This window comes from Camarhynchus parvulus, chromosome 7 (genome assembly GCF_901933205.1).
Source record: "Camarhynchus parvulus chromosome 7, STF_HiC, whole genome shotgun sequence".
Classification (NCBI taxonomy): Eukaryota; Metazoa; Chordata; class Aves; order Passeriformes; family Thraupidae; genus Camarhynchus; species Camarhynchus parvulus.
Window position 1 is genome coordinate 21,691,892 of NC_044577.1, and position 26,903 is coordinate 21,718,794.

Below are 26,903 nucleotides of genomic sequence, written 5' to 3' on the forward strand. Positions count from 1 at the left end.
GAATTGAGCAAGCATTTTTTTAAATGTAGCGTAAATTTCTTTAAAAGGCTCTATTCTTGTCTGATTTCTATTCAATTACTCTTCATATTAAAGTTCGAGGTCTTTAAGATTTTTAGCACAATTACTTATGAAATTTCATTAAGAGTTTTGAATGGGTAGAAAATAATGGTAATGACAGTCATTTTAAAGAAATATTTGAGAAGCCTACTCTTTTTCTTTCTTCTAAAAATAAATCCTATGAAGTTTGACTAAAATATATTGAAAAGCATACCTAGATTTCCAGTGACATCTCAAATCATGGACTATATGAAACATAAACATTCAGCCCCAGAGGTATTATTGCACACAGGCATAAAGTATTTTTTCCTCTGTAAAATATTATATTATATTATAGTTTCACTCCAAATGATGACATTTCCAGCTCCGCACTTGTACTCTCACTTTCTGATTGCTTATTTGCTTTATATTGTCCCTCAAAGTCAGCTTCCTTCTGTCTCTCTGTTGCCTTTGAATGAATTTTTCTCAGCTCCCCAGTTAGGAATAACGAGGAAGGAAAAAATGGATTAAATTTTTCTGCAATCAACAGTAAGTGGAGGGATGAATAAATGGGGTCAGACTGTCATCTCAGGTCACTTTATCTGCTTCATCCAGAATCCTGTTAGAAAAATCTCAGATTGGCAGTTTTCTGTTATTAATATTTTGTTTTCTGTTATTAATTTCTGTTGTTATCCTGTTATTAATCTTTATTTACTGTTATTCTTGTAGCAGTACTGGACACAGTGACCTTTGAGGGGCCTGTTGTGTAGGAAATGAATGGCAGCCCTTTTAACAGCACCCACAGCTGCTTGATGTATGTATATCTACTCCTGAAACATGATCTGCAGGTGGCAGGAGTAGCTGCACACCAAAGGAACATACTTTGTTCCACTGGTTACTTTGTTCCATAATTTGGGGCTATTACATTTCCTAGACATCTGCCAGTTAAGAGTTTCGGGAGTGCTTCCAATTCATTGAAATTCACAGTACACTAAAGTAACAAGGTGCAATACATGGTCAGTGCAGATTGACAACATCTGGATCAGTTCTTTAGAAATATAAGTCAAAAATCAGAAACTAAACAAAATTGGGATTGGAAGAAAAGCCATTAAATTTAGTAGAAATTCTGACAGTATTTTTGCTTTTGTTTTTCACTCTTTACCATCTGCAGACAAGGCTGTGAGAAACATGATGCCAGCAGTCTCTCTGGTTATTAAAGGTTAAATTTCATTTGATCTGATGAATTACTTTTTTCCTTCCCTCTGCAGATTATTCAGAGGATAAATCCATTTCCTGCTCTTTGCAGGGGGAAAATGAATGTATAACCACATTTCTACTGGCTGTGGATGAACAGGGAAAGACAGTCATTCACAACATAGAACAGAAAGGTAAGCAGTGAATATTGGTTTTTGTAGGTGAAATCTGATTTAAAACCACAGACAAAGTTAGCAATCTAGAAGCAGAGCTCTTTAAAACAGCACATCTCCTCCTTGTGTTTGCAGCTCTTCTCTGCCCAGCCAAAGATCTCCTAAAGTACTTATTTAATGCAGTGGTGACATAAATATTTGGCCTTTCATGAAAAATGGGCAGAATGATCCTTGGGCTGTAAGAATAAGTTAATTTTTTCAACAGCTTGTGCAGTTCTAAGAGGATGATACCAAACATCATTTGCATTATGTGTTAAAACTATAAATCACTTTGAATTTAGATATACAAAGGTGCTTGTAAAAAAGGTAGTACTAAAGGAACACACCTCTTCAACTACATCCCTTCATCCCTAAGATTCAAGTATTTAACGGTAAGATTTTATCTTTATTAAATACTTTATTATGTATTTTAAGTAGATTTGCCAAAAAAAAAAAAAAAAGAAGAAGAAATATCTTATTTTCACTGACCTCAGTGAGTTCATTGACCTCTGTGTAATGGCCCTTCCCCAACACTACAATAACCAGTTTCACTGTAATCTGCTCTTCTTCTTAAAATGTGAACTGGGATGAGACCTCAAGAAATTCTCTAGAAATACAATTTCATTCATGGAACTGAAGTCAATATGGCACCAATAGCCAGAACACCAGCCCAGGGCTCCAAACAGAGCCCCTCAGAATTAGTTAATTGAGGCCATCAAGCAAAACCAGAATGTGAAATGCAATCATGTAAGACAAGCCAGACTGAAATGAAATTTCTAATGTTCTGAAACCATGGTCCAGAGGAAAATTTTGTAAAATAGTAGTGTTCACTAACTTTCATAGACAGTACTTTGTAATTAAAATAATCAAACTTCTTTGGGTTTTGGTAAAGCAAAAATTTCAGTTTTAATTCTGACCCTCTGAAACATTTAATTGTAAAATTTATTGCAGAACTGGAAATGCAAAGTTCCTTCCAGTTGCGCAGTCCAACATTTTCAATAAATCTGAAGAAATTTTTCCTCATTGTTTTCATGAGAGAAATGCAGTTTCCTCTATTTTATCAATATCTTTGGGGACTTTACCCTGACACAGATCTTTTCTTGTGCAACCCACTGAACATCAGTGAATTGAAATAGAACTTCAGCCATAACATTGTAAAATTCATAATTTTGTAAACTCAACCCTGTTTTTTATAATTATATTGAAACAGATCTGAAATCAATTTTCTGACTTTTCTCCTTACAATCTGTGTCTGTATCCAGCAGTTGCTAATTGTCATGGTAAAAGAGCACTGGAATAAGTTAAGAAATAATTTTTAAAACATTTTAATGCAACATTTTTCAGCTGGTTTCAAAAACCCTTTAGGAAGCTAGCAGAAGAAAAATAACAAGAACTTGAAGAAAAAGGCGTGCCCAGCTTATGGCACATGAGAATCTCAGCACATCTCTTGACTGTTTTTAATTGCCTAAAATTTATTGATTGGTTACCCACAGTCATAACTGGTTTTGTTTCCACAGACTGTGCACAGCATCCAAATATCCCTATGATAGTGGTGGGTGTCACCCTTGCTATCCTTCTCATTGGCATTGTTTTACTTTGCATATGGAAATTACTGGTGTCACTTCAAGACCGAAAAGAGGTGGCCAAGTTTGAAGCAGAAAAATCAAAAGTTAAATGGCAAACGGTATGTGAAATACATTGATTTTATACAAGGTTCTTTAGTTGGTTACATGATGCGCTGCTGCCTTTAAAATTCTGGGTCTTGATTTTGTTCTTTTAAATGGATAGGTTTTGCTGGTAGGTTTTTGTCGCATTTACTAGTCTATAAAGTAAAATTATGATTCTTTAATAGATAAAATAATCTAGTATTTCATCTCCTAGTTTAATTTCTTCCACCTGTAAGAACATGTAGACAACTGTTTTTTTATTAATAGTTTTTAATTAGTAGCCAGTCTTCCATTAGTCCTGACAATGCTGTTGTCTGCCTGTATGATTATCCAAGGTGTAGCTCTCTACCTGTTTAGAGCTGTTTAGGAAAGGGAGGTTGTTCCTGGCCTCTGTCATGATCCAAGCCCACTCCCACTGAGCAGAAGTGAATGGAACTGTCCCAAATGCAGGGGAAAGGACAGGCCTTGTTTTCTATCTGTAGCTCTGGGCACCTAATGTAAGCTTGCACCACATGTTCCCTTTTCTTCTTTCTTTTCTGCCCTTGACTTTTTTGCTCTTTTGCAAAAGCTTTAGGGCTTCTGAGGATCTTTTCAAAAAAAGCATGTTGAGTAAGCAGAAAATGTGCTCACACAGCTCCACTCTTCTGCAAAGTCCTGCGATTGCAACTTTTTCCAAGAATGGGCACTGTCAGCCTTTCAGCTTTTGACCTGGGAAAAATCACTAACTTACAGGCAAGGCCACCTGAGAATGTTTTCTTGATCCTTCAGGAGAGCTAGGTATGGTAAGATGGAAGGGGAGGATACCGTTGATAGAAGCATTTTAATTTTCTTTTCTGTCACAAGAGGAAAGGAGAGGGAGTGATTGGTGAGAGGCCAGGATGGAAAGCTCGGGTGAGACTTGCCCTTCTCCCAGCACACAGTAGGTACTGTATGTGACAAGAGCACCCTGACAAGTCACACCTAACTGCTGAGACATTCCCTGTGGTTTTATAAAGGTCTAACTGACAGATTTGGTACACAAATTTTATCAGACACATTTGATGAGGTATTGTTTGATGATGTGCATTACTTTAATCTGGGAGGCTGATGTGAAGGGAAGCACGTTCCTGAGCCCAGGCTGGTTTGTGCTGCCTGAATTCAGATCAGTCTGGATTTCAGTGGCTTGGAACACAAGTGAGCTACCAAAAGCTATTCTAAAGTCCTCAAAGATACATTACTTCTATACAAATGTTGTGTGACTCCCATTAAATCTGTTTTTGTTTGGGGTTTTATTTGTTTGTTTGTTTTTGTTTTGTGTTTTTTAGGAAACAAATCCACTGTACAGAGGCTCAACAACGACTTTTAAGAATGTGACCTACAAGAACCAAGATATGCATAAAAGACCCATGGCTGCAGACTTCTATTAGCACCTCCAACACTACAAACCAAGTTTTACTGGCAGGAAATCTAAATCTAAACTTGTTTCTTCTCAGCTGATTATGTGATATTTGTTTACAAGTTGCAGTGGTATAACCATTCTGTTAGAGAATATGTATCTTGTGTTGGGACAAATAAAGATAACACATTAGTAGTAAGGGTTCGTAGAAGTATTTTTTAAACGACCCTTTATTGTTACAGCCCCCATCTTAAAAAAAGGCATAAAAATAATTTTAATTTTGTCTTTAATACTGAGGATTCTAAATTATCATGTAAGCTTATTTTTTCTTAAATTAGATATATACAGTGAACTTTATACTACTTTGTTGATACACACAATCTCATAAATTAGTGTTTAGGAATGTATTTGTACCTGTCTATTTTGTGGTCTGGTTTAAATTTAGCAATAATTGTTTTTTCATGAATGCAGTTTAAACTACTGAGGATATCACCTGTGTGACTGAATAGTTTCTCACCAGAAAAAAAAAGTAGTGATGTTGCCTGTCTTCTGTAAATGTCAGTTATACAGAAACATTTCTTCTCTAATTCTTTTTTCTTGTCCTGTTTCTCTCTTCCTTGTTGCTCTTTGATGTTCTTTAAGGACCTAGACCCTGGGATTATCTCAGGGAAAGTTAAACCAAGCCAATCAAGCCTTATTCACTTGCAGTTGTTTTCTGCTCCAGACACCGACTGCTTTTTTTTTCCTTTAAATTCTAGTAAAAAGAATATAGAGAAAAAGATAAATATTTGTAAATTAGAGACTCCAGTTGACACACTTTTAAACCAGAGGATTAGCAGAACTCCATTTCATCATTTATATCCTGTAAATTATTTGGGTGTTCACAATACAGCTCACATGCTGGGCCATCACACAAAGTGGCTCAGGAGCTCCTTTCATGCAGAAATGTTCACACAAAAGGTTTATTACCACACACAGAGACAGTACTTTTTTGTTGATATGTCCATAGTAGTGAGGTTCTTTCAATGTCCAACAGCCAAACTGCTTATTCTTGTCCATAATAACATATTCAGTTCTTTTGGGCTGGGTTGTTTGGTTTTAGGTTTAGTTTGATTTTTTCCCCCTCAAACTAAACAACAAAAAGATCTATGGATTTCACGTAATATTCATTTCCATTATGTTAATGAGGAATTTTAAATCTCCATTTTAGCTAATAACAAATGAATTGCAATTTTTAATTGTAATCTGTTAGCATCCATAGCACTGGATAAAGAAAGTATAAAAGTAACTAACATGCTGGCTTAGAAAAATTACAACATTGGACTACTTTAAGGTAACAATAATGAACTTTATTTTTTAATATCAATTTTCAGCTGCATTTTTTGCTACTCTGAAACAGATGGTCCAAATGTACATATGAAGGTACATAGAAATCTAAGGTACTTTGGCACTGTTACAAATGATCACATACATTCCCTAAGGTAAATAGGGAGCTTGATCTGAAAAAGTATTGATCTGAATGTATTTGATCTGAAAAAATTGATGTCCATTTTGTTACCAAGTCTGTGCAACTTCAGTCTCCATATCCTCCACAATTTCTGGAGTTGAGACTGGTATATTAGCTAGCTCTGACCCATGCCTGTTTTAGGGCCTGATCCAAAGCCTACTGGAGTCAATGGCTACAGATGTGGATCTAGTTTCAGTGAAACTATTAGTTTTGGTTTACAAAGATTGTTTTGTTTAAACAAACTGGTTAATACTGTCTATTAGTGAATTAGAACCTATATACATATATCTGTGCAAAAAGAAATAGTATCAGATGCCTTTGGAAAGAAGGTGATGCTAGAACCACCAAAATTACAGCAGTGCAATGGAAATGATGGCTGTGATTAAACTGGAACAGATTCACACCTGTGTTCTGGTATTCCTGCATCTCACAGTGGAAACTGCACAGATAAAGAAAGGCTCACATCTGTGGCCCTTCCAACCACTGGACTTCCACAGATGTCAGTACAAGTTACATGTGGGCCCAAATCCTGTTTCCCTGGCACATGGATAAACTCATGGCATGCAAAGCTGGGCCCTGAATCTGCTCAGACTCCACTTGGGTGAAGGTTGCCTAAGGGAATAGGGAAATCTGGATTTCACCCATGTTGATTATCTGTTACTCTTTTATTTCTCACATAGAAATATCAAATCATAAACTTTCTCTGAAAGAAATTAAAATACTTTTATTACTTTTCAAGTAATGAAAATCTATACTGTTTATTAAATGCCTTTTAAGTTCTGTTTCTGAGATCTGATTTTGCTGCTCACTCTTAGGGCTGAAAGCCTCTCCTGTAGGCTGCCCATTTCAATATTCCAACATATCTCAGCCTTCAAAAGTTAATAACAAAGTGGTATTTGCATTTCATATCAAATGCTTGGTGCTCTACATTCCCTGTTCCTACAGAAGATCTCATTTCACAAACCTTCTCACTCTCTTTCCATCACTTGTGTCTTCTGATCATCATCAGAGATCTAATTTGTTATGTTTACAGTCCAATTGCTCCTCCTAACAATCTCTCTCCAAACTATCAAAGATGTACAGGAGCCAGGCAGGATGATTTGCAGTTTCCCTGCTGTGACTGACTGTACTGTAAGTTTTCTGTGCACCTTCCAAATTGTCAGGATGGAAATCACTCAAACAATTAAGAATTCATCAGAAGAGAGAAAATAGAAGGACTTAGTGTGGAAGGTTTCTATTATTGAGGGATATCAACTCGACTCATACAGATGAGCCATCCTTTTAACAGCATTAATCTAGATCATAAATTTTGACTAAACTCCCAGCTTTCAAGAACTTTGAAGATCTCACTTGGCATTCACCCTAGAAACAAGAGTGGCATTCATCCCTTTTTTTAACTATATCATTTTCATCTTGTAGAATTTTTATCAAAGTTCATATTTTTCTCTTTTTAATTTTTTTCCTCTACCAAGCTATAAGTGAGTTTGTGTGTGGTAAGTGGGATAAAAAAGTCTTTCTGCTGTTTTCACAAACACTGTTTTGACCTGAGGCTGGACCTTGAGATTGGCCAAAACATTTTTTTAACAGTAATACTTCTATTCACTAATAAATTAAATTGAATAAAAGAATAATCATCAGCAATTTTATGGTGTTTGTATATCTCATACACTGTATAGAATAGTAATTTCAATAATGTATGTTAAGTGGATAATTTTTCATTTGATTAATAAAAGGTGCATGATAATTTGTATTGTAAATGTCCAGATTACATTCAAGCTTGTTTTGTAATGTAACTAGTGGGTAATGAGTCTGGGATACAAGATTTGGGTGTCAAGTGCTATATTCTCCATGCCTCATCTGCCTTTATGTAGAAGTTCAAGTTTGTTTTGTAGTGTGTATAACAGAGTTATTGGCCCCCAAAACTTATCACACACAATCTAAAAATAAAAAGAGACAAATTTTAGCTTCATCTATTTGAAAGAAACCAGTAAATTATTCAACTTTTTTGTGTAAAAAAGAGTTATTTGACCTTGAATAAAGACTGTAAAATTGAATCATTTTATAATAAGTTTTTTTTTTGTTGTTCATTCTTCATTTTCCATTTTAGCCTGTGCTGTTATCACTGTTTTTACATGTTTTCACAAATCTCAGCAAATTTTTCATGCTTTGGCATAACTTAATTATTTTCCTCCCCACTTCAAATGACAGTACATGAAATTTAATGTCTAGATTTTTTTCATTTGGGATCCTTTTACTTTTCAAGGAAATGACTTAATGGATGAATGTTGCAAGCAGCCTATTTCTGGAACACTGATTGATGACATATGTCATTATTTCTTTCTTTAGAACTAGATGATCTTTAAGTTCTCTTCCAGCTTAAACCATTCTATGATTCTTTTGTACAGATTTCTAAATAGCACCAGTTACTTAAAGCTAAAGGTCTACCCATTCTGTCAGGGTAACAGCAGCAATATCTTTTTGGAAATACACAGCAAAGTGCATATTTTCTCTTTAGCTCTTTCCTGAATGCTGGTTCATAAATTCTCTGGTATGAGACTGCCACTATATATCTGATTTACCAGAAAGCAAAATATTGAAGATAACGAAAAAATCTGTCTACTCATTTTCATTGAATACAAAGTAAGGTATCTAACACAAGGATTATTTCACCTGAGAAGAAATTGGTTAATGAAAGAGGCGAAGTAAATTTCTTTGGGTTTCCCCATGCATATACTCTCTAATGAACACAGTAAGTATTTTATATTAGCTGTGGGATTTTGGAGTCTAATTTTGGAGCATGTAAGCATGGCTGAGAAAACACGATCAGCTCTTGTGGGAAGGAGTGTACAAGGTGCAAAGGCACACCCTCTCCCAACCTGTGAAATCATGTCAGCACTGAGCAAACATTATGTCCTAGAATTTCTGCAAGCATATATATTTGTTTCAAGTGTTACACCCAGTCAATACCAGTCAAGTTTTTTCCAACTAGACTCATAGTACTTTGTTAGTGGTTGTCTGTTCTTCCTGAGTTGTCCAGTCTTCTAGTAAATCTAGAGTGTCATATTAATATCTTTATTTTGGGAACACATTAGGCATTCTTTTGTTGGCAAATCTTTGCAAAAACTGCTTCATTCTCCTGTTGATTTCACAGCAAGAGTCTGACACGCTAGATTTATAGTAAAAGTAAAATTTCTATCTATTACTAAATCACATACTATAACAGACTATTCTAGACTGTGCCAAGTGAGCATTTACGGGGGGAAGAGAGATGGAGGGCTTGGAGAGGTAAGGGTTCACCTGGGGATGGCTCATGTGGCACAGTAAGAGCCACATAGGCAGTAACTCTCTCCATTTCATGCCTGTGAAAGAGCTGCTGCTATTTTGCAGAATTTAGAAGCATAAGCTCATAGTAATACTCTTGTCACCCTTTAAAGGAGTTTTTCACTTTAAAAAATAAGTTTCTAGCCTAAAGCTAACTGGCTAACAAATGAAACTAAGTCACATTTAGGGAAAAAAAAAACCCATTCTGACTAATGAACATAAAACTGGCAATTTACAGTTGGGGATTTGACTTAACCTGAAACTGGCCAGGACAGGCTGTTCTGTAAGGTTTTGTTAACCAAGGTGAGCAGACAGGGACAGAAACTGCAGAGCCTGGTGGCTGCAGCAATTACCTGGAAGCATGGGAGACTGGAGTGGTGTGACAGAAACCCAGGTGGCGCTGCAGAAAGGAAAAAGGGTGTCATGGTTGGGATGTGTCAGAGGAGGTAGGGAAGGTGGGAGCAGTGCCTGTAGTGACTATACCCAGATGAAACATGACTAGAAGAGCTGATAAATGAGTGTAGTTTTGTCTCTGGGATAAAAAATAAAACTTATAAGGGAAAGGGAAGGTGAATGTACTGTTCAGCCTAGGGTTAGAGTTATACCTAGGGTTAGGGTTCAGAAAGCCACAAAGCCCAGAGCTCCAAGCACGCTGCAACTACAAAAGGCATGCCAAGGGGAACACAGAACTGCCAAGACATGGCTCATTCCACAGCTCTCTACTTAACACCAGCCTCAGCCCAAGGCTGCTGGGAAGTGGATTCAGGATGCCTAGGAACTGTCATTTTGCCGATCCAAATAAGATGTTGGACAGTGCCTCCAAAAAGATGGAATTATGGCTTGCTGGGCGCTGCTAATGCAAGAAATTTTGGGCCTTCTTTTTCTTCCTAGGTGTTCTCTGGTTTGGTATTCCCACTCTGGCTGATTGGGATAAAAATGAGACCTGTCTTCAGACTCCAGATTATGAGCAGAAATTACTGTGTAAGAAGGTGGTGAACACATGACACACTGGATCTGTGTGTGTGCCTTGCAAAAGCAATGGGTTTGTAAGGAAATTGAAGTAGTGTGAATTTAATGATGGCTTTTAATTGTGAATGCAGGTCATGCACTGGATTCATATCTTTGCATAGATCTCACACAGAAGGTGAGGTCTAAGAAAAGATAGGGGAAGGAATTAACATTTGTGGAGAGTACCTAAATAGCAAAGGCAGATCAACAAGTGTATATGTGTATATAAATATATATATACACATATATATATGTGTATGCACCAAAAGGAAGAGAACAGGCCATTAACAAAGAAATGAAGAAAAAATATTTACAGAAAGTGGGTTCCAGACAGAAAATAAAATAAAGAATCCAAATCAATACAGCAAATGCCTTAAAAAAGACAGACAAAGCCTCAAACCTGAACCCACCATCCCCAAAAATTGGAAAATTATACCATTTAATGAACAAGGTATTATTAACTGCCATTGAATTTACTTCAGAAAATGTTGCCAGTCATGTTGGTTGTACAAGCCATTATGCCAGCCAAGAATTCTTATTATTGTAAATTAATAAGTATACCTTAGCTATAAATAGCCAGGTCAGTATGCACTAGAAAGGCTTTACCAGTTTGGTGAGAACAAAATAGATTGAGAACAGTAAAAAACTGTTTAGTCAAAGAGAAAGAAGTCAATAGCAAGTAAAAATAGCAAGGAAAACCACTTAGAATTAATTAAGTTGCTAATTTGCATTTAGCAAAATATTTACAAAAATACTTTGATAAGATAATTATTAGGAATACATAATTAGAATGTGATTACTTTGATCTTGCTGAAATCAGCAGAAAAATCCAGTTGAAGTGTGACTCCTTCCCGCAGCCTCATTTTTGCTCTCTGGCACGATTATTTTTAACTGTTCTATCACGAACAGAGCTGAATTTCGTGTGACCCAGCAAGAGGGCCGTTTTCTGGAGCTCAGTACTCAAAGCAGAGGCCAAACTGTTCTGAAGAGTTGTAGACAGGTCTGAATGGCCAGATTTTAAAAAAGGGCTCATTAACAAGCTTGTCTCCCAGAATCTGAAAATTTCAGAGGGCTGCAGCTTTCCTGAGAAGAGGGACACCACAGCCCCCTGAGAGTTACAGCCCTTCTGCCTTGCAAAGTCAGATCACTTGAGACCAGCTTCTGCAGCAGTATTTCCTGCTGTTTGCTCTGTCAGACACTTTTATCATTTGTTAAATGGGGAGAAACTCCTCCACTTATCTACTTATTTCTGTGTTTATTTTCTCTTGCTTCTCAAGTGCTTCTTCTCCCAACCAACAGAAAAAAGTTTCCCCAATCCCAGAGGCTTCTCTTTTTCATCCTTCTATCATGATTGAATTAGACATGGGGGAACAGTCTCAATTCCAGCACTGCATTTATATTTTTTACACTTATGTATATGTTTATATACTTACTTGTCTGCTATGCATAAAGAAGACACCCGAAACATGCTTTATGCAGATTAAAAAGAAACAGTCCTGTGGATTTCCTTAAAGTTACTCTATTTTTAACCAAGAGGTTCTGCTTTTGATTCTGCAAGACTGAAACTCAGCCCGGGGGGGGCAGCTCTTGGAAATATTCTGAATACAGAGATGAACAAAATGGAAGATGGCAATTCTTTTTCCCCATGCTCAAATATAAAATGACTTCGAGGTCAAAGCTGACCTAGCGAAAATCACAAGTCTCCGAGTGGGGTCTGGGACAGTTCAGGTACAGAACAGCGAACCTGGGAGCACGGAGTGTGCTGACGGTGGCCTCCCACCGCCGATGTCTCTATGTGTTTTCTGGTTCTTTTTAAGATAAAAGTACTTGGGGTGCAGGCAAAAGAAAGTAGGTGTTTTCAGAAGGAACGTAAGGTCTTTACAGAGTATTTTGTCCATGTGAATCCACAGTTTTGACGCAGGCAGACAGCCCGAGCTGCACGAGCGGCATTTCCCGGCACGGCCGGCGTTTCCCGGTACGACCTTCCCCGCTCCCCTCCCGCAGCCTCTCGGGGGGAGCCCGCGGGCCGCCCCCCGGGGCCGCCCCTCCTTCGCCGCCGGGGTGGGATCGCCGCTCTGCCCTCCCCGGGGCAGGGCCGCCGGCTCCGCTGCCGGGGCTGAGCGGAGCGGAGCGGGGCAGCAGCGGGCGGGCGCAGCGCCGGGGCGATGCCGGCGGTGCGGCTGCGGCTCCTGGCCGGCTGCCTCCTCCTCCTCCAGCTGCTGCTGCTGGGCGGCCGCGGCGCCGCCGCCCTCGGCCGGGACGCGGTGCCTTCCCTGCGGAGTGAGTGACGCCTCGGGGTGGCCCGGGGGTGGGGAGCGGAGCGGCGCGGCGGGCGGGGGCCCCGGGCACAGCCCCGAGCGTTCCCAGCCTGCCGCCGTGCGGGACCGCCGAGCCCCGCCGAGCCCCGCCGAGCCCCGGCGGCTCCGAGCGCTCCGGGACGAGGGTCCGGGGGCTGCCCCGCTGACTCTGCTTTGCGTCCTCACTGCTCCTTATTCCGCTACCCATTGCGGTCCTCTGTGCGCCCGGAGAGAGTAGCCATAGTTTTCTTCTCATTTCCAATAAATCCCTGTTACTTCCTTTATTATCACATAAACAATTCTCTCTGCTTTTTGGAGGGAAGGAAATGGGAGGTAAGGAGGAAGGAAATGAAGCTATCTTGTTCGCCTAGGTTTGTTACAGACGTTTATTCCCGATTAGCTGTGTTGAGCCCAAGTAAACAGGAACTTGGAGGTGCTGGTCAGCAATTAGCTCTTCATCTGGGGCTGAACATCAGCTCCATGTTTCTCTCTGGAAATAGGTTTCTTGTCACCTTGTCCTTGTGCGGAGGGGCATGGATGTAGAGGAATGGATCTGTTCTAAAGACTTCCCTTCACCCATTCAGTTTCTAAAGCATAGATTATCTCCTTTCCTATTGGAGCCCTCTGGGGCCACAGACCTCTGTTGCAGCTCTTCAGCTGCAGGACTTTGGGCACAGACCTCTCCCTGACACCAGGAGCTTTGTAACAAAACCCATCTGTGTGAGCAGCTGTGAAATGGATGGTGTAGCCTTGCAAGCTCAGAAGAGGTGAGCCTGGAGGCATTCCCAGGCTTGATGTTGCTCCAGTTGTCTCACTGCCCCACTTAGAGCTGAGCTGGAGCTCGTGGAGCTGTCACTGAGCCTGCCATCCCTCATGTCTTACTTCTGTGGTGAGCTGGCTGTTTCCTGGCAGTCTTCAGGCAAGCAAGCACAGCTCTCTTGCCAATTGCATTTTGTATGTGGGGAATGGAAACCACATTTGGAAGGGGGCTCAAGAATTATGGTCTGGCTGTTCTTGGCACAAGTTGCCCCAGAATGAAAAAGGGACGTTATACGCAGAGATCATCCAGATGGGTTATTCGTGTACACTGGGAAAGAACCTTATCTTTTCTCAGCAGTCACCGCAACTCTTAAGGGCCTTACAGATAAAGGCTTTCAAAGGTTGAGAATCCTTCACCTTTGGGTTGTGGTATTGCTTCCCCCACCCCAGGAAGGTGCTGTTTGGGAGATGCTGCATGCTGTGGATATAGATAAACTTCCTCAAACTCACAATATACATGTGGATCCCAGTATCCTGGTGAATTAACCTCATTAATCGGAGTTTACTAGTGCTAACATCCCAGTTTTTAGTTACCTAGCAAATTAACAGTGTATTTTCTGCTCAGCAAAGATAAGACTGCTGTGGAAAAGGCATACCCATAGTATGAGAGGCAGAAACTCTTTCTGCCCATGTAAATAGAGACACCTGTGTTGCCCGTGGAGGATTTGGGTTGGATAAGAAGGGTGAAACCAGTGCAAACTGCAAAACTTCACTGGTTTTTACCTGCTGCCAGTCAGAAGGGCTTGCTCCTGCTCCATCAGACTGCCAATCTCTATAGCCATGGGGGAAACAGCCACTGTTAGCAGCGCCACAATCTGCAGTGCCACCTCTCTGTAAGTTATAATGTGTTCTGTGCAGAATCTGTAACCAAAAACCTCTCCATAATCCATATCCTCTCTGTTCTGCTTGTTGTATGCACATTATATTGATGAGCTGATCTCCTGTGTGCTTGTTAGACAGCACTGTCACTGTGCTGCTTGAAACATCTTCCTTTTTTAGGGCCACACCTAAGCTCTATGCACTAAACTCAGACATAGCATCTGAGTGGTCCTCTGCATCTCATATTTCATTTGTGAGCTATGTCAGTTTGAGAGGGATTTTTTATTGTCATATTTAGTGCTTCAGTATGGGAGGTGTAGTGAATTACAGAAACTTGAAAGTATGCATGGCAGAAATTATCACTAAAATTTGAAGGCAAAATGGAGGTGCTGCTCAGGTTCTCAACACATAATCTCCTGAGGCATAAATATCTCACATATAATATGAACAGAACTTCTTGGGTTATTTACCATTGGATTTCTGAGTGAATCAAGTAGCTGAGCTGTTACAGGCTTACATTTTGCTGATTTCCAGTTCCTCAGCTGCACTCTTTTTTCAGTCTATATGATCAGTTAAACTTTTGCTCCCAAGACATTAAACAGCTGACTTTTTTCACATACTTACAACATGATGTCACATATTTCAGTGAATTTCTATTTGATTCCAAAAAATCTGGGATGTCAGGCTAGCCCCACAACATCTGCTCTTGTGGAGGGTAGTCACAGATGGCTGAACAATATGTATCAAATAGGAAAGGCATAATTTAACCTTTGGCCACCAGTTCTGATGGTATAGATAAGTCCTATTCCTGTGTCCTGTTGAGAATGCAGCTAATTTTCTTTCTTTCTCTGTAGTTGCAGAGTAAGCAATGAATATGACAATGTCAGTCTTAAAATATTTAGCTTTTACTTTAATTGTATTCTCCCATCTACATTGGGAATTATTTTGCAGCATGACTTGTTGTATTACTTAAACCTTTTCTCCATTACTGTGACCTTCACTCTGACTTGGTGGGCAGTGGCTTTTTTCTTTCAACATGACTGATGTTTTTGGGCACCTCTTGTTTTTGTTTGAGGTTATTTTTGGCTATCCAACTTGAGAAGTATTATCTGGTTTTATTTTTGTGAGCTTGTGAGTAGCCCACATGTTTAGAAAAATCAGCTGGCAGTAAAATTAGACCAGTACTCCTTAGTTTTTTGGAGTGTCAGTTATTCTGATGGATATTTTCAGTTTTCTTCCTAAGTAGCTGCAATTAAAACATCTGTCTTTTAATAATATTTAACCAATTGCAGAATTCTACACACTGAAAGTTTGTTGTGTTTTCTTCCCCTTGCAGATAAAGGGATATTTATTATCCAGAGTGAAAATTCCAGCTTGTGCATTAAAGCGGACAGAGCTGGCCTTGTTCTGGAAGACTGTGGTCAGCTCTCAGAAAAGATGTTATGGAAATGGGTGTCCAACCGTCGTCTTTTCAACATAGGCAGCAGCACCTGTCTGGGGCTGAACATCAGCAAACCAGAGCAGCCACTAGCTATGCTTGAATGTGATTCAACTCAATACTCATTGTGGTGGAACTGTGATGGAAAAGAGTTAGTTGGTGTGTCAGAGTTCAAATTAGCAGTTGAAAACAGTAAATATATTGTGGCCAAAAAAAAGTCTACTTATCAGTGGAAACAGTATATGTCCTATGATGAAGACCTTTGTGAACACCCATTCCAAGGTAAGAATAAAACTCTGTCATAGAACTGTTAGATGGGAAAAGTTTCAGAAGTTCTGTTGGAAGGAGATCAGGTGCTTATGATCCCTTCCAGTCTCTATTGCAGTTTGGGCCTCAAAGTTTGTGGGGTTTTTTATGTGTAGTGGTTGAGGTGAGCATACCACACAATTGATATTCTTTTGTTAAATTGAGCCCCAAACCCACCAGTATCCTTCCAAATCAGGAAATTCTGATTTCAAATCACCTGTAAAATTAAAAGGGTTACTAAGGACGTGCTGTTGCCTGTGCTACAGCTTCCATTATCAGATAAACCCAAAGAGAGATAAGAAAGGATTTGGAGTTCCTGTCACTGAAAATCAGTCTGTAATTGCAGTGTGCATGGACCAATATCTGCCATGTTCTGCACCTGGACTCTGAATGTGCCAAACTTTGAAACAGAGATCAGAAGTTTGATAAATCCTGCTGTTCAGCTGGTGCGGGGCTGCTCAGCTAAGGTGTAAGAATGTACATCAAGATCCAGGTCTGCAGAGCTGAACAGTTTTCTAGGTTTAAGGACTAAGATAAACCCACTGACTTCAAACAGCAGCAGACACCCTGTACCTTGACCCCTTCCTCAGCATTTCTGTAAGAGGGAGAGGCCTGATGTTTGCACATTGTCTCAGACTGAAGTTGTTGATTTTCCCCACTTGAACTGGGTGTTTGGGTTCCAGATATGGTCTTAGTGGTTTCCCCTGTAGATGTAGCTCAGCCTCTGCTCTCACAAACTCCTTCTTTGAGACCTGTGATAACTGGGAAAGTACTACAGTGCCCAACCTCTTTTTTAAAACCTAATGGAATTCCTACTAAAAATCAGACAGAAAAATATATAAATCCATGAAAAGTCATACACATTTGCCATGTACACACAGTGAGATGAAAGTAGACCTGGTTTAGCTCTATTACTGCAACATCTCAGAGAGGTGAGAAGAGGATCAGCATTAGGCAGGTACTTCTAGCCTAGTTTTAGGACCAAAGTATTGAACTGTGTTGGCAAAATCTCTTTCATGTTCTGTTTTCCACCTTCTACCACAACTCATGCGCATGCAAAGGCAAGCCAGCCTGTTAGTCCACCAGGCAAGGGATGTCAGGGACAGCTACCTTCAAAATAAAAATAATTAAAATATTTGTAACTGTAGTAAGAGGTCTGTAGCAATTGAATTTGGTTTCTTGCCAGGACTGAAATAATCCCTCTGTTGCTGGCAGCATGGTAGCAGGCAGACAGAAAAGCAATCCTGATTTATTTTTTGACCTGTTCCTTGTATTTTCTGTTCATTCACATCAGAAGGGGATTTACAATGTGTAAACTGCTCTTTTATATGTGCACAGCCAGCCATTAACTCTAGAAATCTCTAGGAACCTGGCAGTATGTATTGGTTCTGTAGTTGAAGGACTTTGATCTTAAAGCTATCAATGTGGAATCTTTGATAAACAATTTCATTCAAAGAGTGATTGTGGTTCTTTGACCTTTTTTAGAAGCTCTGAGGTTTAGGAGACACTCACTGAGGTAACGCTTTTACAGCTTTCAGTTGCGCTGGATTCTCTCAATATTTTGGTCCTCAAAGTACAATAGGAAAATATTTAAATATTTTTTAAGGCATTGATTGTGGAAACCAATGTATGGAGCATCAATCCCTTAGCTACGTAATTATTCTCCACAGGAGGAAAACTAAAAAGTCTATTTAATATTCCTTTGTCTTGTACATTTCCTTTCCCAAAGAATGACAAAGAGAGTGGAAAACACATTAGAAATCCACTTTATAAAGAGTGGGAGAAGCAGGGGAATAATGTTAAATTACTCTTCTGTCATAAACTAATAAATAAGTAGAATTTGCATCTGTGTGTGTACTGATCTAACTAATTGTTGTTCTGGTGGTTGTTCTGAAATGTAGATGCAGACTTTGTGTTAATTGGTCAGATTTTGGGGGTTGTGGTTTTGTTTGGGATTTTTTTTTAATGGAGTAAGTTACAGGAATGCGCCTCATGGTGACAAATTTTGTAAGTTATTATTGCCACATTTTATTTACTGAAATTATGCTGCTCACACTTGTAATACTGTTATCAATTATAAATTGAAATTTAAAAGTCATTTTAGACATTTTAATTTTATCACTGCTGCTAAATACAGGAATAATGACATATGGGGGCAAAAAAAAAATTCTGTGGTTTGTGTTCTTTTAATCTCTGCTTTTGTTTTCCAGAAACATACACCTTGCTTGGAAATTCTTTTGGTTTCCCATGCGTTTTTCCATTTAAATATAACAACAAGTGGTATTATGAGTGTACCAGAGATGGAAAGGAATTTGAGTGGTGTGCCACAACAACTCACTATGAACAAGATGAAAAATGGGGGTTTTGCCCAAATGCTGGTAAGATGTTGCTTGTCTTCTCTCTCCTCCCTCCAAGAGTTTGTTCTTTATTAGTAATACTAGGACACAGTCTGGTTTTGGATTACTTCTCTTCTGTTAAAAGGGAATGTCTTTTTTAAAAGCACAAAGGAAGATCTTTAGCAAATCTGTTATAGTTTATTGTTTGACCTTTGAGACTCAAAGTCCTCAGCACAACAGCAGAACTTCAGGGGGCAGCAGAAGGACCTTATTCTGTGCATCCCACTGACCTTACCCTGCGGCCAAAGCCCTCTGTCCTAGTGATACACAGGCAGCTTATGTGGAACGCACAAGCTAAGGGCTGCTCTTGCAAAGTCACCTTCTGCTTGGACTGCCTTGCATCTGGCACATTCCTTTTGTGCACTGCTTGGATATGTCTTGGGCCTAAAATACTAGAAAGCAATAGCTTTAAAAATACTTGCTGTTGAAAAGATTTTGGATGTATAATCTTTGTGTATATTTCAGCTTCTTGTGTAAGTAAGCAAAATAGTGTTTTCTATCAGTAGAAGTGGTTTGGAAAAGCCTTTCCTGCTCAAGCTACATTTCAGATCTCTGTACCAAAGCATCTTAAAAACAGCTGTAAATGTGTCTTTGTAGCGAGTACTTCTGGGCAGCCATTAAATTAGATAGTATTTGCAGCCTTGCTTATCCTTTTTAATTAAAGTAAGTTTATTCTCTTGAGTACAAGGTCCAGGGAGATCGAGTGAGTGTTTCCACAAGTTGGGTGAGCTGTTCACAGTTTGAATATTTCAATGTTCAACTTTAGAAACAAATGATTAGCCAGAATAAATTAAAATGTATCTGTGTTGGCTTCAAGAGAGTTGTGAAAATCACCACCAACTGCAGATCAGCTCCTGAGTGTTTTATCAACCATATGAAATTTGGAGCAACATTTTATTTCATGAGTACCCTATTTCCCTATTTGTGTTAACAAAGTAACAGAAAAGGTGATCACAATTCTGCTTCCATTGCGATACTGCTGTCATTAATTAATTAAATTGTTCAAGGTGTTGTGTTTCTGATTGGTTTGGAGTCTTGGGCAGCTGGTGACAAATCTCTTTCTGAATAGAGAGTGGCTGTGACATCTTTTGGAAGAAGAACCCCAAGACACACATCTGCTACCAGTTCAACCTGGCGTCTGCGCTGAGCTGGCGTGAGGCTCGGGCTGCCTGTCAGCTGCAAGGAGGGGACCTGCTCAGTGTCACCGACCCCGAGGAGCAGGACTACATAAGTAACTTAAGCAGTGAGTAGACATTGCTCTGGGGACCTTGTAGGAAACCTGTAGTTAGATTTCCTCCTTACCTGTGCAAAGGGATTAGCTTGGGAGCCTAGTACCCTGTGTGATGTCTCTCCCGTTGCTGCTTGTGGGGCTGTGTCATGTAACACACCTCAGTAGAGCTATTCCAAAGAGCAAGGATGGCAGTAAACCCCCACCTTAACAAACTGAAGTGCAGAAGTGGTGGTGTTACTTGCAGGTGTAATTTTCTCAATTCTCCCTCCCCACAGAGATTCCCATTCATCCTGCAGCTGTGGTTAGGGAGTGTGTTTGTTTACTTTGGAGAATAATACATGGTTATCTTCTCTGCAGTCTACCTTGGTGTCCCTTTCTCCTGCTAAGTTTTCCTTATAAGCTGGACTTCAGTAAATGGGAATGATGGGAACATTTCTACAGGCTTAAAGTAAATGTCCTGTATGGGACAAATACCAGCTGTTACTCCTTCTCTGATAAGCAAAAATACATGTTACTCCTTCTCTGATAAGCAATTTGCTTTTCCCCTTGCAGCAAATGTGTCAAACAAATTGTGCAGAGCTCTCTGAAAGGAAGGATTTCATGGGGGTTTTAGTGTGAGTGGAGAAAATCAAGTGGAGGAATGGGTGGTGGAGCTCTGATGCAAAGGCTGCCACAGATTTCTTTGCCTCAGATTTTCATTGCTTCCCACTATTGCTGGTTTTCAATTGAAGGATATAAGCTAACAGGAAGTTATAAAAGTATTTCATTGGCTTTTTGATGTGCCTGCAAGGCTGTAAAGGTTTCTGAAAGTTGTTTGGTTTATGAAAAGCTAAACAGGCTAGTGTTTATGTAAACAGGCTAGCATTTATGTAGCTGCTTGTTCTAGATTTAACTTCTAAGGCCAGCAACAACTTATGCAGGAAGGGTTTCCAGAATGAGTGGCTTTTGAAGGATTTCAGGTTTCGAGTTTATTCCTTTTCATCTCTGTGTTGATTAACAGAGCAAGTTACTTTTTCTAAGGACAGGAAAAAAGCCAACCAGCCTGAACTTTCTGGAGAGTGCTTTGAAGTTCTGTTTTATTCCAATTGTAACAAGTCAGGACAGCAGGTCTATGCCTGTGGATATTTTAAAGCTTGGGGAAAGCATGCAGTATTACTTTATTTTTTCTGTTTCAGGGCAGTTAAATTCCACAGACATGATGCTGTGGATGGGCCTGAACCGCCTGGATGAAGACGCTGGCTGGCAGTGGTCAGATGGAGCACCACTAATGTTTGTGAACTGGAGAGCAAGTACTTGATGTTCCTCTTGCATATGTTATAGCAGCATAATTATATGCTCTCTATAACTGCAACTTGATACAACACTGCTGTTCCCACAGCTATGTTTGAGAGCTGAACTAAGTAAATGAGTGCACTTTTTTATTGTTAGAAATATTTATTCATATTCACAAACTGAAAGCCTTTCTAAGGATATAAGTGAGATCTATCTCTTCAAATCATTAATGGTCTAGGCCTTTTGTACTTTTAAAGATGTTCCTTTGTTGCATATTTAAAAACTGTAGCTGCTTTCATGGAGGAAAGGAGTTTCAATTTTTTTATGTTAACAAGCTGTAATTACCATTAGTACGTTAACATGAGTTTTGTGACTTGGTTTGCTTAATTTTGAAGCCTGTCCACCAACAATTAATTATAGACACTCAAGCTTGTTTCAGTCTCTCAACTGAGAGCAGCAGCCGAGGAGGCATTGCCACACATGTAATTCATGGTAAATGTTCAACTGTCCATAGTACTGGTATAATATTACTAGAAGTTTGGGTATGCAGGCTTGTTCATACATTAATTCAAGAAGTTGCAGAGAACCTTACAACACCATTTTACAACTAAGAACTGATTTTTTGTAATTTTGTTCTTCTCAAAAACGTGTTTGCAGATGTCTCTGATAACCATTATAAAGAAAACCATTGTGCAGTGATTAATCCAAGATTGAAGTATGGCTGGAACAGTTATCTATGTGAATCTGGATTGCCTTTTGTATGCAAAAAATATTTAAATAAGACAGAGCATGAAACACTGGGTAAGTGTGTCAGTGTTACTGTATCTTGTTTGTGGGGGTGCAAGGAGAGCAAGAGAAGCCACCTGACTATAAAGTCAACAGAACAGAGTTGAAGCTGCAGTAAATGTGTGGGTTTGCTAGTTTAAGTTGAATACAATTTACTTTAACTGATGTAATAACACTTTCTTCTGTTTAAATTCAATCTTTGAAAACAAAGCACTCTTTGCTGAGTCTTAGAACAAACAATTTTAATACAAATAGCATTTACTTGATTCCTTACACCATCAGTATGCTCATTCTCTTTTATATTACAGTAAGAGCCACACTTATGAGTTGCAAAATAGGTTTTCAGTGTGAATGGAAGCAACCAGTGGCACACAGAGAAGAAATCTGTATAAATGCAGCACAAAATTTGCAGAGTTTTTCATGATGTGTTGTATTTTTGATATGCCAAAAAAGTGTTGTGCATATACTTCAAGTGTTTATCCAATGAGTATAGGATATATAGTGCATAGAATGACTCAGAATGACTCTCTGTTCTGTGAGAAAGTTAAAAACAGAATTTAGTTTATTCTAACATATTTTTTTTTTTGCTTTATAAGAGCTACTTACATAAATTTTTGGTTTTATATGAACTACTTACATGGGTTCAGATTCTTCCTAGTAACTTAAAGAAAGTTTAGCAGCTTGTTTCAGGTAATAAAGGAAGGCTATCCAAACTTTCTGTAGGTAATGAATCTGAAAAATCTTTGTCTTTGAACCAGGTTCAGAAGTAATAAGGGAGATAAACTGTGTTTTAAACTGAATTAGGTTTTGCCACTAGTCCAGCAGTCCAAACAGTTCAATCATCAAATAAAGTGGAAGAAATTTCAGTTTGCTTGTTAGGTGATGATCCATAGAGCAGGTGTTTTGGCCTTCTTAAGTCATCTTGGAAAACTCTGTTTTCTGCATTTTAAGGTTAAAAAAAAATCTCTGAATGTGTTATGAACATAGCATAAACTTGGCAATTCTATCTAATGTACATGAACTTGGTGTGCTCATTTCAAGATACCTGGCAGTACCGTGCCACTCGTTGTGACGCTGGCTGGTACCCGCACAACCGCAACTGCTACCGACTTCATAAAGAGCACAAGAGCTGGAACGATGCTTCTCTCTCATGCCAAAGTGAAAATAGCAGGCTCATTAGTGTGTCCTCCATGGCAGATGAAGAGCTGCTCCTTAACTTGCTTGAAAGTGGTGAGTTTGGGGAGTTTAAGTGTGCAGGTGTTTCTTGAAGTGTTTTGTGGTGCTCTTTTGTGCAGCTCTTTAACTTGTTACCATCTAAGCACTGTATTATGTGGCACACCCAAATGATGTTAGCAAAAAAAGAAATCATTTTACATGCCCATTCTAGGAGTCTTAAAAATGCACAGTCACCTTTTCCAATAACTATTCTTAAAATAAGGAGATGACTCCACGAAGCAGACGCAGTGAGGCCATGGTAAACGTGGTAGCTTTTGTCCTTTCCTGTTCTTGCCTGGTTCCTTGCAAACTGTTGCAAAATATTCAGTCATCAACCTTATACTAGAGCTGTGCTTAGATGCAAAACCAATTCAGTGTATCTTTGGCTTGCAAGCCGGCCTGATCCACACTGCAAAATTGCTGCTGTTACTGTGAGGGCAGAGTCCCCTTTGATGTCAGCAGGGTGTATCAAAGCACTTCTGCTGGTTCACATTGTCCTGAGAGGCAGCACAATTGCGCAAGGAACTTAATGAACAAAGGCTCTTTGATGCAGCAATGCCAATACTTTTGTTGTCATAACAGCAGCAAAGGAAAGTGAGTATTTTCTGCCTGCCACTGACACCAGTGTGCTGGCAGAGCTGCACAGTTTGGTTGTGAGTTTTTCTCACAAAGCTGGGGCAGAATGTCATGTGGAGATTAGGAGATTAACCTCCATCTTCTTCCTTACCTCTTTTAAGACCCTCATAGATAACAAATACCATTATTTGCAGAGATGCTGTAATGGATAGATGTAGTTGTTATATACTTGAATTCAGCTTCAGTCTGCTGCTTCACTCCAGCCTGTTCAGGCTTCTCTTCAGGAGAAAGTCTTACATGCCTGAAAGCCTGAGTGCTTTTTCTCCTGTAGAAGCTGGTAAAATAAGACTTTACATCAAAATGCAAGCCTTGTCTCTCCTTTATTTGTTAGACACTGGCTACAACTGTGCTGTCACTGGACCCTATAACACTCAGAGAAGCCTAAAGCTGAGTGTACCGTGGAAAATGTTATGAAGAAATATTTCACTCTCACATCAGTTTCTCTTCCCCATACGCTTCAAGAAAGTGCATATACTCTTAATTTGTATTTTTTAGGATTTTAAAGCATATTGTTATGTATGTTGATTCTATTTTTGAAATGATTTAGCTTTCAAGAGCAGTAGAACCTAGTCTCATCAGTAAGGTTTCCTAAAGCTTTTATACAGCTTTTATTTTTTTCCTGAAAGAAGGACATCCCTATAAAAATCCCATGAATAACTTTTAATGGTGGTGTCATGTTAGAGGAAAAATAGGCTTTATCACTTCACCATTAAAATCAGAACTCACTTATTCTTTTACAGAAAATGTAACAGAGACATGGATTGGATTATACAGTAATAACACCCCTGTTGTTTTTGAGTGGTCAGACAGCACCCCAGTAAAATTCTCTAACTGGCATAGACAAGAACCTAACACCTTTCAAAGAACAGGACAACTCTGTGTTTTGGCACAAGGACCTGTAAGTTTTCTTTTTAAAAGAATTAGACACTTTTATTTTAGCTCATAATAATTTTATTTCTTGCTGTGCATACTTTTTTAAACCATGACCTGGAGTATGGCTTTGTTTTTGATTCCTAATGTATTCATGTTATGATAAGTGCAGTACAGCCTTTAGAAACCAATGCATTCTGCAGTACTGATGCACAGAAAATTAATCACAGATTTTGAGCTTATGTTCAATAAAAAGTACTAAATATATAAAGCCTGGCAAATGAAAGAGAACAAATATGAGTGGGTATTTTGATAAAGTAATTTAAAATTCAAATAGTGTGTATCATAATTCATGATGCATAAGTTCTGGTCTTGAAAGTTTCAAATTCATGTTTTGAAGAACTCTCAGCTGTGCTTGTATTATCTTTTTGTAAATATCTATAAATTTTATGGAGTATCTTTCAAAACAGAAGTCTAGGTCTGCATGAAAGTATAGAAGTTGATAGCAGGAGATTGATACCAGATCAGTCAGGGGTTGTAAAACAGGGAGTAATGTTAAAACAACACTGTCCTGTCTTGTTGGTATTCATGGCACTGCCAATTCTTTTGTAATGTGGTCATACATTTACTTTACTTTTGCAATTAACAGTACTTAAACTCACTAATACATGACTTGCATAAGTAGCACTATGATTTTAATTTTTTTTGCAAAATATATTTTGTCTGAGTGTGAAAACTGTATCAAGGATTTCTGTTGTATCTACAGTAGTGGGTCCAAGTTACAGTCTTTAACTCCCGGGAAAACCAAGACAATTACAGTGTCTGGGAAAAGCCTGTTCCTACTGGAAGCAGAAAATAGGACTTTGGAACAATGGGGGATTTTAGATTCCAAAGTAATATTTTACTCAGTTTGCAAGTGTAAATAAACAAATGAAAATGTAAAATACAAAGGAAAAGTAGGTTTGAGATAAAATTTTTCAAGCATTGTTTTTGATGTATGTCCAGTGTGTACAGATGTGTGAAATTATATGGTACAAAGTTTGTAGTATCTTGAGTAAGGACTGTTCAAATATAGAGATATATCTTACAAAGAACTGTGATAGGTAAAAAGAAAAGTGCTCTGGCATGGCCATGGTGTTAGTTAATTAAGATGCTTTACATCCTGAAGACTGAGTCAAAGAGACAAACCCATTTGTATGATTGATTTGGGATGTCCTGCTGACAGTGTTGGTAGAAATAAATGGACCGTCTAAGGAAAAGTAAATGGAGTGAGAAAAATTACTTTTTTTTTAGTGAAGAGTTAAAAAAGGAAGAGAGGGTGTGATCTAATGTTTGTATAGATATGCATGAGAATATGGGTATATATGGAATGTACTCTCTTTTATTCCTTAGGAGGGACATTGGAGGATTAAAAAATGTGAAGACAAATCTTTCTATACCTGCAAAAAAGCAGGGGAATTTAATAGTGTCTGTCCTGAACTGGAATCAAATTGTCCAGAGGTAAGTGGGTTTGTGGTTGTCTTGGAACTGTATTAATGACATAGAATTAGATAGGTAACCTCTAAATACAGCTACAGAACATATGGATGCAAATAGATAATTTCAGATTTTCATCTTGAAGACATGCATGTTTTGCTTGGAAAATCACAGTTTGCTTTAAAAGTATGTAAACTAAATTTTAATGTAAGATTAAAAGCCTTCACAAGATGCCTTTCATGGCTTGTTGTTTCATCAGTGATTGTGACCCAAGTTCCTATTTTTCTAGATCAAAAGTGAAGCCCTTTTGTCCACCATCTGTGCAAATAATGGCTGTTATATGATGCCTCGTCCCACACATGGTTTTCATACACTGAAATGGAATGTCAGGGTGAAAACCTACCAGTTTCATTGACATGGAGGGTGAACTCTTCCACTTGTACATTTGCTTTCAAACACAAGTGGGAAGGAGCACAGCTATCTAACTAGGAGACTGTATCATATTTTCAGGCATTTAGGCTCTGTGTTCTGGTAGTAAAAGGAAGCGTGTTAAAGTATGACTTAGTTTATCATCAGTTCCTTTTCACAGTGTGGAAAGAGGAAACTTGCTGAATTTCTGTTATAGTCAAAACTGTGGAGGGAAAAAAAATCTCTCTTTTCTAATCTGCTTTATTATTTAGCTAATTGTCTTCCTTTTTTTGATTTCCTGTCTTGTTTCTTGGGAAATGAAGAAACACAGCCAGTTCAGTTGAATTATAAGAAGGTTGCAACTGAACTGTTTGGAGAAAGATGCAGTCTTTTGCCAGATGTAGCGTCCAGATCCAGAGTTCTTGTCATACCATTATGGACACTACTGCTTGATTCCACCTTAACATTTCCAAAAGTTTAGGGTGACTGCATTTATTTCATTTGGACCAATGTATTTTATCACTCAAGAATTTTGTGTGTTGTTAGTGTAAGGAAATTTTGTCACAGTCCTGACTGAGTGAAAAATGTGCAGAGCATGTAGGTTTTCTTCAGAA

The 26,903-nt window shown here is 38.8% G+C and overlaps 2 protein-coding genes across 2 annotated transcripts in view; both read left to right on the forward strand.

The window, feature by feature from the left end:
• ITGB6 (integrin subunit beta 6) overlaps nt 1-7,973 on the forward strand; it is a 38,660-nt gene extending 30,687 nt beyond the window's left edge. Inside the window, exons 14-16 of the mRNA XM_030952647.1 lie at nt 1,305-1,424; nt 2,960-3,126; nt 4,414-7,973. Of these exons, the coding sequence (XP_030808507.1) occupies nt 1,305-1,424; nt 2,960-3,126; nt 4,414-4,515 (389 nt within the window). The 3' untranslated portion in view covers nt 4,516-7,973. The remainder of the gene's footprint in view (nt 1-1,304; nt 1,425-2,959; nt 3,127-4,413) is intronic.
• A 4,410-nt stretch (nt 7,974-12,383) lies between these two features.
• The window catches only part of PLA2R1 (phospholipase A2 receptor 1), a 37,492-nt gene continuing 22,972 nt past the window's right edge, over nt 12,384-26,903 (forward strand). The window contains exons 1-9 of the mRNA XM_030952597.1: nt 12,384-12,600; nt 15,592-15,975; nt 18,210-18,377; nt 19,465-19,638; nt 20,802-20,915; nt 21,556-21,699; nt 22,726-22,914; nt 24,276-24,433; nt 25,798-25,905. Of these exons, the coding sequence (XP_030808457.1) occupies nt 12,486-12,600; nt 15,592-15,975; nt 18,210-18,377; nt 19,465-19,638; nt 20,802-20,915; nt 21,556-21,699; nt 22,726-22,914; nt 24,276-24,433; nt 25,798-25,905 (1,554 nt within the window). The 5' untranslated portion in view covers nt 12,384-12,485. The remainder of the gene's footprint in view (nt 12,601-15,591; nt 15,976-18,209; nt 18,378-19,464; nt 19,639-20,801; nt 20,916-21,555; nt 21,700-22,725; nt 22,915-24,275; nt 24,434-25,797; nt 25,906-26,903) is intronic.